This window comes from Emys orbicularis, chromosome 8 (assembly GCF_028017835.1).
Source record: "Emys orbicularis isolate rEmyOrb1 chromosome 8, rEmyOrb1.hap1, whole genome shotgun sequence".
In the NCBI taxonomy this organism is placed as follows: Eukaryota; Metazoa; Chordata; order Testudines; family Emydidae; genus Emys; species Emys orbicularis.
This window is the reverse complement of record NC_088690.1, coordinates 78829620-78844348: the sequence shown is the minus strand read 5'-3', so window position 1 is coordinate 78844348 and position 14729 is coordinate 78829620. Positions and strand designations below refer to the sequence as shown.

Genomic DNA, 14729 nt, shown 5'->3' with positions numbered 1-14729 from the left:
CTTAGTCGTAGCAGAAGCAAATGCAGGGAGTGATTCAAGAAGAAATTCTTTGAGTGGATACAGGGCAACCTTTCATTCTGACGGCCAAAGTGACGAATAATTGCATCGACTTACGGAATGGCTTGGTCCTGTCAGTGTAGAAGGCCAGAGCCCTTCTGATGTCCAGGGCATGTAGCCTGCACTCCTCCTCCGATCTATGTGGCATCGGAAAGAAGATTGGTAAGTAAATGTCCTGGCTCGAGTGAATCTGAGAGACTGTCTTGGGGAAAAATGCTGGGTGTGGCCTTAGTTGGACCTTGTCCGTGTAGAAGACCGTGTAAGGCGGCTCCAAGGTGAGCACTCAAATCTCAGATACCCAGCAGGCCGATGTCACTGCGACCAGGAGAAGGAGGGAACAGGAAGCCAGTGGCTCGAAGGGAGGACCCACAAGCTGCGACAGCACCAGATTCAAGTCCCACGGAGGGACCAGATCCCTGACATGCGGGTAGAGGCGTTCCAAGCCCTCAAGGAATCTGGCCATGATATCCTGAGCAAAAATCAACCTGCTCTCAAACGGCAGGTGGAAGGCTGAGATGGCCGCAAGATGGACCTTGATCAATGAGAGGGACAAGTCATGGAGCTTGAGGTGCAGGAGATAGTCCAGAATAAGCTGCAGTGAAGCCCACTCAGGATGAACACCTTTGTCCGCAATCCAGCAGGTGAACTGTTTCCACTTGGCCATGTAGGTTGCCCTGGTGGAAAGCTTCCTACTTCCCAGCAGAACACGCTGAACCTCAGCCGAGCACTACTGCTCTTGCACGTTTAGCCATGCAGCAGCCAAGCAGTCAGATGTAACACCGCCAGGTTGAGGTGCAGAGGACTGAGGTTCTGGGACAACAGATCTGACCGGAGCGGTAGCTGGAACGGGATTGCCACTGAGAGGTCCATCAGAATGCTGAACCAGTGTTGGCGCAGCCACGCCGGCACTGTGAGGATGACGCTCACCCTGTCCTGTTTGATTTTCGTGAGGACCCTAGGTAGTAACGGCACCAGAGGGAAGGCGTACATCAGAGCCACCGACCACGGGAGCAAAAAGGTGTCCGACAGGGATCCTCTGTCCATACCCCAATCAAGCAGAAGACGTGGCATTTCCTGTTCTGCCGGGACATGAACAGGTCTACCCAGGGAGTTCCCCACCTGCAGAAGATGGAACTGGCCACCTCTGGATGAAGGGACCACTCGTGGCAAGATGAGAACGTCCTGCTGAAGCCATCTGCCAAAGCCTTCTTGGTTCCTGGAAGGTGAGCAGCTACAAGATGGATGTTGTGCTGCAGACAGAAGTCCCAGAGCCAGAGGGCTTCCTGGCAGAGGACAAATGACCTGGCTCCACCCTGCCTGTTGATATAGAAGACCGCAGCCGCGTTGTCCATCAGGCCCTGGACTACTCTGCCTTGTATATGAGGTAGAAAGGCTAGGAAGGTTAGTCAAACAGCCTTGAGCTCCCTGACAGTGATATGCAGGGAACGATTGTGACTGGATCAGCGACCTTGAGTATTGAGGGTGCCCAGATGGGCTCCCTAACCCAGGTCTGAGGCGTCGGAGACAAGGGTCACTGACAAGACCAGGGCCGTGAAGGGAACTTCTTCCAACACTGAGTTGGGATACTGCCACCAGAGGAGGGATGACAGGACGCTGTCTGGAATCCTGACTACTCGGTCCACGCTGTGCCAGTTGGGGACATAGACCGATGCCAGCCACACCTGAAGAGGTCTGAGGCGGAGCCAGGCGTGCCTGACCACGTAAGTACCTGTTGCCATGTGGCCCAGCAGCCTCAGACACGTGGGCAGTGGTGAGCGGGTGGGCTCGCAGGCCCGCCATGGCCTGGAACCGAGTCTCTGGGAGGAAGGCCCTGGGCCGAGTGGAGTCAACAACTGCTCTGATGAATTCTATGCATTGTACTGGTGTCAAGGTTGAATTGTTCTCGTTTATTATCAACCCCAGGTTGCGACAGGTGGAACGTACCAGGTGAAGATGTCTCCGCACCTGCTCTGGAGACCGGCCCCTTATCAACCAGTCGTTGAGTTACAGATATATTTGGACTCCCCGATGTCTCACGTAAGCAGCCACTGGTGCTATATACTTTGTGAATACCCTCGGGGCCGACGAGAGACCAAAGGGCATCACTGTGAATTGGAAATGGCACCGGCCCAATATGAAGCGGAGGAAGCGCCGGTGCCCCGGGAAGATGGAAATATGGAAGTATGCATCCTTTAAATCGAGGGTGCCGTACCAGTCTCCCGGATCCAGGGAGACCATGCAAAACTTCAACTTCTTGAGAGACTTGTTGAGGCAACACAGGTCTAGGATGGATCTGAGGCCCCTTTTTGCCTTCGGAATTAGGAAGTAGCGGGAGTAGAATCCTCTGCCTTCCATGTTCCGAGGAACCTTTTCCACTGCCCCCAAGCGCAGGAGGTTTTTGACCTCCTGAACAAGGAGTTGCTCATGAGAAGGTTCCCTGAAGATGGACGGGGAAGGCGGGTAGGAGGGATGGTTGGCTATAAACTGCAGGGTGTAGACCAAAGCAACCACGTCTAGCACCCAGCAGACGGAAGGGCGGGGTTGGATCCAGTACATTAGCTGGGGTGCCGTCCTCGAGCGCACCCTCAAAATGACTGCTTCTGGCCTCCCTGACTTGTGGGAGGGTCAGGTTGGGCAGCTGGGCGGGAAGAGGATGGGTAACGTCTCTTAGGCCCTTGAAGCCGGGGCAGTGGCGCATGCCCCGCTCGGAGCAAAGTCCCAACTGGGACTCTATTGACTAACTATAACACTATTAACTAACTATCTATAAATTATGTACAACAACAATGAAACCAGCCAAAGGTGCTTCATCCAACTGTCACCGGCAGTAAGAAGGAACAGAGGACGCAGGGCCGGCGGCTTTGGCAGTGCTGAAAAAGATGCCAGCAGCTTTATCGGTGCCATAGCTCCTGAAGTCGGTCTGTCTCAGTGTCCAGAGCCAAGAGACGATGCCGAGGACTGTAGGTCTGCCTGGTTAGGGTCCTTAGATTAGTGTTTCATACCAGTGGTACTCAAACAGGCCCTGGAGCTATGTCCCATCAGAGGATGTTAAGGTGACTAACCTCACAGGGGATTGTGTTCTGATGGGCTGTGGCTCAGAGCGTAAGGAGGAAGCCAGTTTCTTCTCATCAGAGCGAGAAAGAGACTACTTTCTCTAAGAGGAATGTGCGGAATTTGGATTGGCGGATGACCTGGCTGCATCCCATTTGCTGGGGAGAGTCTGGACCGAGGTCCAATGTTGGACTCAGTGATTTCATAGAATCATAGAATATCAGGGTTGGAAGGGACCTTACGAGGTCATCTAGTCCAACCCCCTGCTCAAAGCAGGACCAATCCCCAGACAGATTATTTTTTTTTTTTACCCCAGTTCCCTAAATGGCCCCCTCAAAGATTGAACTCTCAACTCTGGGTTTAGCAGGCCAATACGCAAACCACTGAGCTATCCCCCCTCCATGAGAAAGTCATAACCAAATGTCCCAGTCTCTTCTGGCTCTGGAAGTCAATTCATGGCAGTGGGAACACTTTTGTGGGACATGTCCCTCTTCTGGACAATAATACACTACAGGTGACTATCAGTTACAGGGAAGGCATTCCAGCAAGAGACACTCTTAAAGCTGGGAGATCCAAGCATAAGGGTGACGGAAAAAGCTTCCCAATCTGGAAGGTCAGGAAGCAGGAAAATGAAAACCTAAGCTATGAAGTAACGGTAAAGGTAAAGTTAAAACAAACAAAAAAATATTTTTTTTACAGTATTCCTACTACTTTTCCTTTCCTCTAACTACACTAAAAACTGACAGGTAAGGCACTATCTACTGGGGGGAAAAGGAGAAGTGGTCTTTGCTGCGGATTCCATCCCAGACCAAAGGCCACAGAGATGGAACTGGGGAGCGGTTGGACCACACAGTGCTATATATACACATCCCACTCACAGCTCAAGGGGGGAGGTGCACGTGTGGTCCGACAGGCACTGCTGATTAAGATCTCCGATCCCAGGCACAAGGGCTCTGCTGCACCTACAGTGGTGCACCTATCACTCTAAGAAGAACCTGTTCTTATTATCCTAGCTCTCTCTTAAATCTTAATTTTTTTGTAAATATACACTTCTACCTCGATATAACGCTACCCGATATAACACGAATTCTGATACAACGTGGTAAAGCAGTGCTCCAGGGGGGCGGGGCTGCGCACTCCGGCGGATCAAAGCAAGTTCGATATAACGCGGTTTCACCTATAACGCGGTAAGATTTTTTGGCTCCCGAGGACAGCGTTATATCGAGGTAGAGGTGTATTTGATTTCACTATAAGCAGATTCCAGTGGTGGTGTTGTTATAAAGGACCTGATCCGCAGTTGTGCCAGTCAAGCTGTGTGTACACTGTCTCTTTGGAGACAGCTTACTAGGCTATTTCTGAGAGTGTTTGGTGACGGGGCTGGATATTACAGATTGGGATGCTGGCAGAGGGGCTCGGGGATTAGTGCGTGTCTGTCACTACCCTGCACAGGAGAGGGTTAGGTCTCTGGAAGTCAGTGCTTGTCTGTGTCCAGAGGCTGTTGGTTTCAGGAAGCTGAGCTACAACAGGCATCAGGCAAGACTGCTTCACACTAAGGGCAGGTGATGGTGAGATACCTCACAACTCAGAGTATCTCTGGGGAGTGTCACACATGGCTCATTCTCACACAATGGATTATTACTGATTTTTGCATTTAAATGACATTCATAAAAGAATTCTGCTATCAGTAATATTGGCTACCAGATAAATAATTATCTGAAAAAGGAGATGTCTTGCCCAAAGGATGATAAGAATATTGCTAGAGCAACTGTAACACATTGACTGGACTAAGGGAATAACATTTCTAATCAACTGATAGGCTAAACATCTTCGTGATATATGGGGACTGTGATGGCAGTATAGTGTTTTTGGGACCCAAAGAGGGGGCATCACAGTCATTGCTCACTTCCCTTGCCTCAGTTTTCCTATCCAACTCAGGCAACAGCCACATACAAGAGTGAAGCTTGGACCCAGAGGAATCCTCTCTGGTGCTCAAGAGAAAAAAGCTGCATCCCATTTGCTCAGCCTTATATACACAAACGTAGTTTGTTTTACTTTGAATGGTGGCCTCTATGTGACTGAGTAGCCAAGAGCGGACAACCTGAGTTGAAACTTTATGTTATGCTGGCAGGCAGAGAAATAAATGAGCAGGTCTCTTTTTGAAAAGAGCGGGCTTTTTTGGCCTTTTTAAGTGTATTTGTTTTATATGAGGACTTTTTTTGGAACTGACTTCTGTCATGGAGCCTTATCCTGTTCCCATTAAAGTTATAGGGGTTTTGTGACTGGCTTCAATATGAGCAGGAATGGACCTTCATGAGCTAAATGATCCAAACATAATAATTACAGCTGGTTAATAATTCACTGTCAATAAACCACCTAATGAATTTAGCCCACTTTTTGTTTGCAGATCATTCAAGAACCAAATCTGATTGAATCAGCTTATTTGGAAGTGCTCACCAAATAGGCTGAAATGTAGTCACAAACTATGGGGAGTTCACAGATTCTTGTTTGCTTTTCTTTCCCATGGCATGTGATTGGTTACCTAGAGTCAGAGGGTATTTTTTCTACTTCCTGATTCTGAGTGAAGGCTGTTAAACAGGATAATAATGAATAGCAAATAATACATTAGACAAATAATCCTCATACTAGAAATTACTACACTTTGCGGTTTTGCAAACGTTTTCATGAACCAAACCAGCAATCAACTAAATTAACAAAAACAATGAACAACAGGACCACACAAGAAACAGTAGTAAGATGTATTCACAAAAATGTTCACATATTACTCTTGGTATTACTCATTCAAATCTAATAATGATGTCCAACCAAAAAAGCCAGGGAAGCAACATCCCACCTGAGGTCTTACTGACATAACCTACTTCATGTTCACGGAAGAGATTTGCCATTTCACTTCTAGCATCACTTGTATGACACGAGCCTCAGTAAGAAATTTAGATCTGGGGTCTGGGGGTTTCAGAGGTTGATTATATGGAGATTCAAACTTCCACACTTGTGGTTCAAATCTGACTCCGGAAGTTAGTGACCACAAGGCCACCTGATGGCTGTTCTGTCACTGAACCAGTAACCTGAGTCCACTTCCAAAGTGCACTAGCGTCCACACTGTGATCACCACTAGTGGCAGCTTTTCCAGCCACAGTTTATGGTGTACCAATTATCAACAAATATGTTACACTACATGTATAAATATATTAACTACAGCTGTGCAATAAAAGGCTTTTTAGAACAAGGCGGCTTAGAATTATCTTTACAAAAGCTTTCAATTTATATAGAAATCCCAGCTTTAGCAACATAGCTGAGGAAATCCTGACACGCCATTGAAATCAATGGGAAATTTTGCCATTGATTTCAATGGGATCAGGATTTTACCCAGAAAATTTATATTTGCCTGATAACCATAGGCAAAGCAGGAAATGGTCTGTTGGGTTCCCCTTACACTGGTGGTTTTCAACATTTTCCCATTTGCAGGTCCCTATAAAATTTTGAATGGAGCTGCATACCCCTTTGGAAATCTTAGACATACTCTGTGGACCCCCAGGGGTCCATGGACCATAGGCTGAAAACCACTGCCCTACAAGATTGTTCCCCACAGTACATTTTCCAGCACTTGTAGCCATGTTATTTCTAATGCATGCTTCATACAGTGTTACACCAGCCTTTCATGGGGTGCTTTAGAAACAGGAAATACCTTTTGTTCCATTGTGCTTTCTGTCTTTTCTTTTTCCTTCATTTTAGCCAAAGCCTCTTTGAGTTCCTGTGATGTAAATGAGTTTGAGCTGATATGCATCTCATCCAGCCTTGCAGAAAAACAAAAACAAAAAAACCCACATTATATGGGTGAACAATTTATCCTTAAAAAAATACAACAATCAACATTTGTCGGGAGAAAAAGTTGAGTACTAAATTCCCATTTATCTAGCACAGAACATGCAGAAAAATCAATGCTCCAAAGTAAGGTTAGATCTAGTGCTCAGTTTAGGAGTGTGGCTTTAAGACACCATCTTGACAGTCATAAAGCTGTGGTTTGAAAATCCTCATGGCAACACGAGATCTCAATTTCTAATACTATAAAAACTGCTCAATTTATCTCCCTAATCTATTATCTGGGGATGTATAAAACAGGAAAGATTTCATAAGCAAAAAAAGAGCACAGGTGTGCCCAGAATATTGACAAGGATCTTTTACTTGTAAGTCTTGGGATGGGTGCATTCAGTTCCAAAGCTGACATTTTGATGATTATGATATCAAACCAAGGATTGGGCAACATGTAGTTCCTACAGTCTAAGAAACTAACTCTGCTGTTCTTTTTGCTTTGTCCTAACCTGGTCCTACTGGTAAGGAGGCTTACTTTTGGCAGTGAGCATTGTTGCACTGGCGAAAGGAAAACCCAGGGTTGGGACATCTCAATGAGCTTCTGCATGCACTGGATCATAAGTAGAGGTGGGGGGGGGGGGGAGGGGGAGGGCACAGAATGGTAGTACTCATGTATTTTGAGAAATAAGTCCCCATGGTTACAAAACCTGTCTTTGTAAAGAGAGCACAAGGAGGGAAATGGGGTTGAGAGTTGTATTTTTTAAGCAATTTTTTAAAAATAGATGTAGTGAAGGCTGGTGACATCTTGAGTGTGTGTCAGCAAAAACTGACACTTAAATGAATGCTTAGAGCCAATGCACAACAGCAAGTAAAGACCTTGTTGTATCTGACTCAAACCACTGTGAAAAAAGCCTCCATAAGCTATCCTGCTGCATTAATGTCTAGAAAATAATTTGCACCCCATTGCTACAGAAAGTTTCAAAAGAACAAGTGACATTCACAAGAAATCATACTGCAAGTTTAGTTTCAGAATCATGGCTTTACAAAGTATGAAAGTCTCTCCAAAAGCAAAGTGAGGGCACAGTTTTAGCACCCATGCGAAAAGGAAGTAGGGCAGCTAGGGCCCAGTTTACAGAAGTACTGAGCACCCCAAATGCCAATTAGAGACTCTGCGACCTGTGGATATTCAGCACTTCTGAAAATCCGGCTCCTAATAAAAGAAATGAAATCAAAAGCCCATCTACCTCTGTATAGCAGAACAGCAAGTACTTTATACTACTGTACCTTTTCCTTTTCTTCTGGTCTTTCATGTCACTTTTTTCATTTTTGTTATCTAGAAGCCTGGCTTCTCTTTCCCCTGTTTGAAGATTTAATCGCACATGTAACCCTGCAGGAACAGCCTGACCTACAAACAAAGGTTAGAGTATTTTAGGCCACATTTATTCTTCTCAGGATTTACCATGCTGGGCATATTTAAGTCAGACACTTCTATTCCAACGCCGCACAGCAAAGATAGTGAGTCAAGCAGAAAAGTCAAGGTTTGCAGTGTGACAAAGAACAGGGTATTTACTGTAGCCTGAGCACTTCCCCAAAATTAATAGGCGGCAGGTTTAAAACAAACAAAAGGAAGTATTTCTTCACATAACACAGTCAACCCATGAAACTCCTTGCCAGGGGATGTTGTGAAGGCCAAAAGCATAACTTGGTTCAAAAAAGAATTAGACAAGTTCATGGAGGATAAGTCTGTCAATGGCTATTAGCCAGGATGCTCAGGGATGCAACCCCATGCCCTGGGTGTTCCCAAGCCTCTGACTGCCAGAACCTAGGACTGGATAACAAGGATTGATCACATTGCCCTATTCTGTTCATTACCTCTGAAGCATCTGGCACTGGCCACTGTCGGAAGACAGGATTCTGGGAGACATGGACCATTGGTCTGACCCAGTATGGCCGTTCTTATGGCACCTTGACACAAGTGCCATTTAACCTCCAGGAAGTCCCATGACACACAACTGTTAATATGGCTGACACTCCGTTCCCTGACCACCTCACAAACTTAGATCCAGATTGCTGACTCCTCAATTAAATAGTGACACTTGGTTATGCAGAGTTCCCAGTGAGCTAGGGACACTGGTTCTGTTACTGGCACAGTAGTACTTTTATCATAGTGGGTCAGAAGCCTTAGAAATCAGACCTCTCTGTACTTACATGTCTCAATCTAAAAATCAGTAACAGCCATAGGTGCGTAGACAAGCTCAATGCATGCAGCAGAGGATCCTTTCAACTTCAACAGGTATATTCTGGATATTATGTTACTTTGCTGTTCTGTAGCGTATTGAGATGCCAGATTTAAGGAATATTTGATCAACATTAAATGCCAACAAGAAGATAGGAAATTCATAGTCAGTCATCCACATCCCTCTAAAAATGCTTTGGCCTAGTCACAAGATTGAGGTTACAGCTAACTGAGAACATTTCAGCATGGACCTGTATTCCATGGATGAAGTGGAAATGGCAATATTTCCTGTGAGGTATGATTCCATTTTCTGTGTACTTCCTCTTTTAATACAAGAAGTTTGCCTGATAGATGGGGGTGGGCATCTTACTAAATCTCTCACACTCTCACACACACACACAAACACACACACACACACACACACACACACACATTCTCTCTCTCTCTCTCTCTCCGCTTTTTCTCCCCCACAATATGAAGATTTTGTATTTAGTCTTCCTTTGTCTGTTTTCCTTAATTTAAAAGACATATAGAGTGAAAGGGTATGTTTGTCTTTTTGAATTTGAGACACACAACATTTCCTATTGAAGGGCACTGGACGCATAGATAATTCATTTTATTATAAATATGTCTTCTCAAAATATGAAAGCCTCTAGTCTGAAGAACTAGTGTGCGGACTCCACCGACATAAGAACACAGAGGTATCTAACTGGTCAAAGCTACTGGTGCCTGAACTGCTCCTCCATCATCAGTCTGGAGTGTGTCTCACATCCTTAAACAAGGAACATCCAAAGTTTATACTGGTTTTTAAATGTACAAAGGTGGGGGAAAGTCCAGACTAAAGGATTTCCTATTCTAATACGGTATATTTATGATAAAAATAAGTTGACTTCCTACATTTCCCTTTAGTAGGAAATGCTGCATGTCTCAAAACAAAGAGACAAACATGTCCTTTCACTTTAGAGTAAGGAAAACAGACAAAAACAGATCAACTATAAAATGTTCATGTGGCATCCTATACCTTGGAGGAGCATCTTGTAAACCCCACATTCCTCATCTGTATACAATTGTGATATTGCATATAAAGCAGGCCGTGTGAGGTATCAGGGGAAAGGTTATGATTGTCTGAAAGTCATTTTTCTATCTATCATTAATGCATATGAAGCTATGAAAATTGTGTTGTATGGCTGTCACTGAAACATACTGTAAGCTAGGGAATCAGCCAGATATTAGCTCCCCAGCGGCAACAGCAAGGAAAATAACCAACACCTGAGCAGGGTGTCAAACAACCCATCAACAGCCATTGTCCAGCAAGGGAGCTACAATTCAATGATTCACCTGCATGAGGCAACACCAGGGGAAGTGCTCAACCTTGCCTGGAGACTCAGCATTGCCCCCCAGACATGCCTGGACTTGTGTTCCCCAAGCACATGGGACTAAGGGTATAAAAGAGAACAAATGGGGCTCATGCTTGGCCTTTCTCCTGCACCCACCTATGCTGCAAGCAACAAGGACTCCAACAGAGGGGACTGGCCCAGGTTTCAAGGGTGAATGACTAGGATATGATTATGAACTGCAATATCCAGTGGGGTGAGAAAATCTAATCTAGATGTTACCCAGTCTAATAGGGTTGAGAGCTTAGACTGCGTGCTTATATTTTATTTTCGTAACTAACTCTGACTTTTTGCCTATCACTTAATATCTATCTTTTGTAGTCAATACATTTGTTTTATTGTTTATCTTCATTTGTATGAAGTGTGTGGCAAAGCTGCTCAGGTTTGCAAAGACTGGTGTATATCCACTTTCCATTGATGAAGTGGTGAACCAATTAATAAATTTGCACTGCCCGTCTTGAACAGTGCAAGGTGGTATATCGCTGAGGTAGAGTGCTGGGTGGGATTTGGCTGGTGCCTTTCCCTGTGTGATGCATGAGTGGCTCTGGGAGCATTCATGCTATCTTGCTGGCTGTGGGGCTCCACATGCTGTTGTGCTGAGTGATAACAGCACCTGGAGAGATTTGCTGCTGGTCACTAGCAGGGCATTGTGAGAGACAGCCCAGGCTGGAGAGAATTAGGGGGCACAGCGGTCCCACAGTCCCAGGCTGCGAACCCAAGGATCCAGTCACAGTTCAGATACGTATATGAGAGAGGCGTGCTCTCAGACACCATAGATCTTCCATCATGAGTCTCATGACTCAGATGGGGAAGAAAGATGCAGTGACAGCAAGGACTCTGTGTTCCCCTGTGACAGCAATCTAGTCAGGGGGCAGCTAGAAGATGCTTTTAAAAGAAAGGCTTTAGTAAAGTCTTGAGAAAAAAAGACAAGCCACATCTCCACTCTGTCATTCAAGAGACATCAGACTGAGGATTCTTAAACATACTGATTGTAAAATGAAATTATAGAGAGGGATTTCCAGACAAATAAATATATTTGCCTCTTAGCCTTCATTAGGTATGAATACCATTTAGACCGAGACAAGCATAAGGAGAAAGCAAGGTTCTTCCAGTCTCAAAGTGAGCAGGATTACCTCACTAGGTCAAAAGCACCTGGAGATAACGAGGTTACAAATGCAGTATTTTCTCAAGTAATTCATGAATTGTCAAGTGTAGCCAGAAATAAATGTCCCCGTTAGAACAGTACGGCATACTCTAGCTTTCACGTTCCACATGCATCTGGCCACATTAGTTCACCATGTTGCAGGGGACACGAACAAGGATGATGTGTTTTACTTAAAAGAAACATAAAAAAGAGAAGGAAGAAAAGCAGCCTACAGTAGGACTGAATGACTCACATGTTACTATTTCTCTTACTTTTATTTGCTGGTTGCTGAAAATAGAAACTGAATGTGAATCCCAGGGTTTGTGAGCTTGCAAATGCAGCACAACTGAATTAAGGATTTTGCCATCAGAAAAATGACACACACATTTCTGCTTCTGGGTTTTCACACTTTCTTGAATTAAGTTTGACTAAGAACAAACCAGGAAAACCTCTGGTTGCATGTATGTAAAAGATAAATAGTATTCATTCCATCAAGAAGCTTGTCCTATCATTTGAGACAGCAGCAAAGTCTCATGGTGCAGTAGTATAAGGAGAATCACTTTAGTAACCTGCCAAAGATGAGTCTCAGTTTCAACAACAGTCTTATTCACTCATTCTAAAATGTCCCAGATCTTTGGCACAGGGCAAGGACTCTCTTTTTGCTTTGGGGCATATTTAGTGTTATTATTTTAGAATGAGTTTAGAGCTGGTGAAAAGCATCAGATATCTCTTTAGCCAAAGAACAGAGACAGCAAACTAAGCTCCCCCAACTACCTTCCAATGCACCTTGACCCTGACATGAAGAGACTACTTCTAGCATCAGAGGGTAGTTCAGCCACCATGCCTATTTAGCCCTTGGCCTCCCTGCTGAGACTGTCAAGAAGGAGGTCACACAGTGGTGTTATTTCCTGTGTTGTGGTCATCTGTCCAATACAAACCAGATTAAGAACTCAATTCATTTTACATAGGCCAACAAAGATCTGCCTGATGGTAATGTATTTCTGGGACCAGATTTGAACCAGTGACCGCAAGGCTCTCCATCCCACTACCAATCCCCTGAGCCAACAGTGCCCAGCCCCTTAGTTGTAAATAATAGATAAAATCCATCATACAGAAATATCATCACACAATAAAGGACTCCTGATGCTACTTAAACGCTGAGGCATTTATGGGAAATAAATGTCAAGGCAAAGCGAAGACACATTTTCAAAGCAAGAGACATTGATCCAATGATAATGTTCTGTTACTATGATTTTATACCCACTGTATATTTAATCGCTTTATTTAATGGCTGCTGTTACAATGGAGACAGTAGCTTCCTGCACTATTGCTGACCCAGTGGATTCCAGCATTCAAGCTGGGCTTAGAGAACAACTCTCTTCTGCGCTTCCACCAATTGGAGACCAGCCTATATATATAAAAAAAGAAGAACATGTCTGCTTTATGACAAACTGCTTTCTCAATCAAGAGCCAACCTGACTATTTTCCAAAATCTTTTCTGACACGGATATGTTAAACCTATCTGAATGTAAAAGTATTGGCATACTAAAACGATGTGGTGCTTCTCAGGTCTTTCTTGAGAATTAACATCTTTTTATTTAGTCACATTTTGCCTGTCTTGAAAGTTGCTTAAAGTGACATAAAGGAAGAATTTAATTTATAGCCCTATTCTTTTAATCTTGGTCAGCCAGATTTTTTCAGACATCTGTTTATTTCTTCTTATAATATATTAGACAAAATAACAGCCCCAGAGTCAGCTTCAAGGCAGCAATTCACTCTCAGGGGTTCCGCTGACATTTATAAACTGATCCTATTTCTCTCTTGTGTTTTATGTTATCAGCTAAACCTGTCAACTTAAATTATTGCCTTGTAACCAAATCACAGTTATCTATTATTCTGTTATGTGTACATTTCTGAAGCTTTGTACCTATATCAAGTTTTGCAGGGGTTGAAAACAAAACTATAAATAAACAACTGGAAAACAGAATAGGTTACCATTACATTGACAACCAAAGTGAAAGTCATAAGCATCATACACAGAGCTACTACAGCAATGGGACCCTTGCACTGCATACGCCTCATGCAGAAGTTTAATTAACACTTGTAACATTTTTTCTTGACAGGGATCAAATGACTCCCTGTTGAAGGAAAAGGCCCAGGTAGGGTCCATCGAATTATGGAAGTAAATGAATGGTTACGCAGGTGGTGTTGGAGAGAGGGCTTTGAATTTTTAGACCATAGAATGTTGTTCCAGGAAGGAGGATTGCTAGGAAGAGATGGGATCCACCTAACTAAGAGAGGGGAGAGCATCTTCGCAGGCAGGCTTGCTAACCTAGTGAGGAGGGCTTTAAACTAGTTTAGCTGGGGGATGGAGACCTAAGTCCTGAGGTAAGTGGGATACCGGGAGGAAACACAAGGAGGAGGGTGCAACAAGAGAGGCTTCCTGATTCATACTGAGAAAGCAGGGCAATCGGTTAGTTATCTTAGGTGCCTGTACACGAACCCAAGAAGCCTGGGAAACAAGCAGGAAGAATTGGAAGTCCTGGCACAGTCAAGGAACTATGATGTGATTAGAATAACAGACTTGGTGGGATAACTCACATGACTAGAGCACTGTCATGGATGGGTATAAACTGTTCAGGAAGGACAGGTGGGGGAGAAAAGGTGGAGGAGTTGCATTGTATGTAAGAGAGCAGTATGATTGCTCACACTCCAGTATGAAACTGGAGAAAAGCCTGTTGAGAGGCTTTGGGTTAAGTTTAGAGGCAAGAGCAACAAGGGTGATGTCATGGTGGACTTCTTCTATAGACCACCAGACCAGGAGAATGAGGTAGACGAGTCTTTCTTCGGACAACTAACAGAAGTTTCCAGATCACAGGCCCTGGTTCTCATGGGGGACTTCAATCACTGTGACATCTGCTGGGAGAGCAATACAGCAGTGCACAGACAATCCAGGACGTTTTTGGAGAGTGTTGGGGACAACTTCCTGGTGCAAGTGCTGGAGGAACCAACTAGAGGC

General features: G+C 44.6%; 1 protein-coding gene across 2 annotated transcripts in view; it reads right to left on the bottom strand.

Annotated features, from left to right (window-relative positions):
• SIL1 (SIL1 nucleotide exchange factor) overlaps nucleotides 1-14729 on the bottom strand; it is a 230082-nt gene that overhangs the window by 86363 nt on the left and 128990 nt on the right. For both annotated transcript variants that reach the window (XM_065409239.1, XM_065409240.1), the window contains exons 4-5: nucleotides 8221-8341; nucleotides 6812-6920 (exon numbers count right to left, since the gene is read on the bottom strand). In XM_065409239.1, the coding sequence (XP_065265311.1) occupies nucleotides 6812-6920; nucleotides 8221-8341 (230 nt within the window). The remainder of the gene's footprint in view (nucleotides 1-6811; nucleotides 6921-8220; nucleotides 8342-14729) is intronic.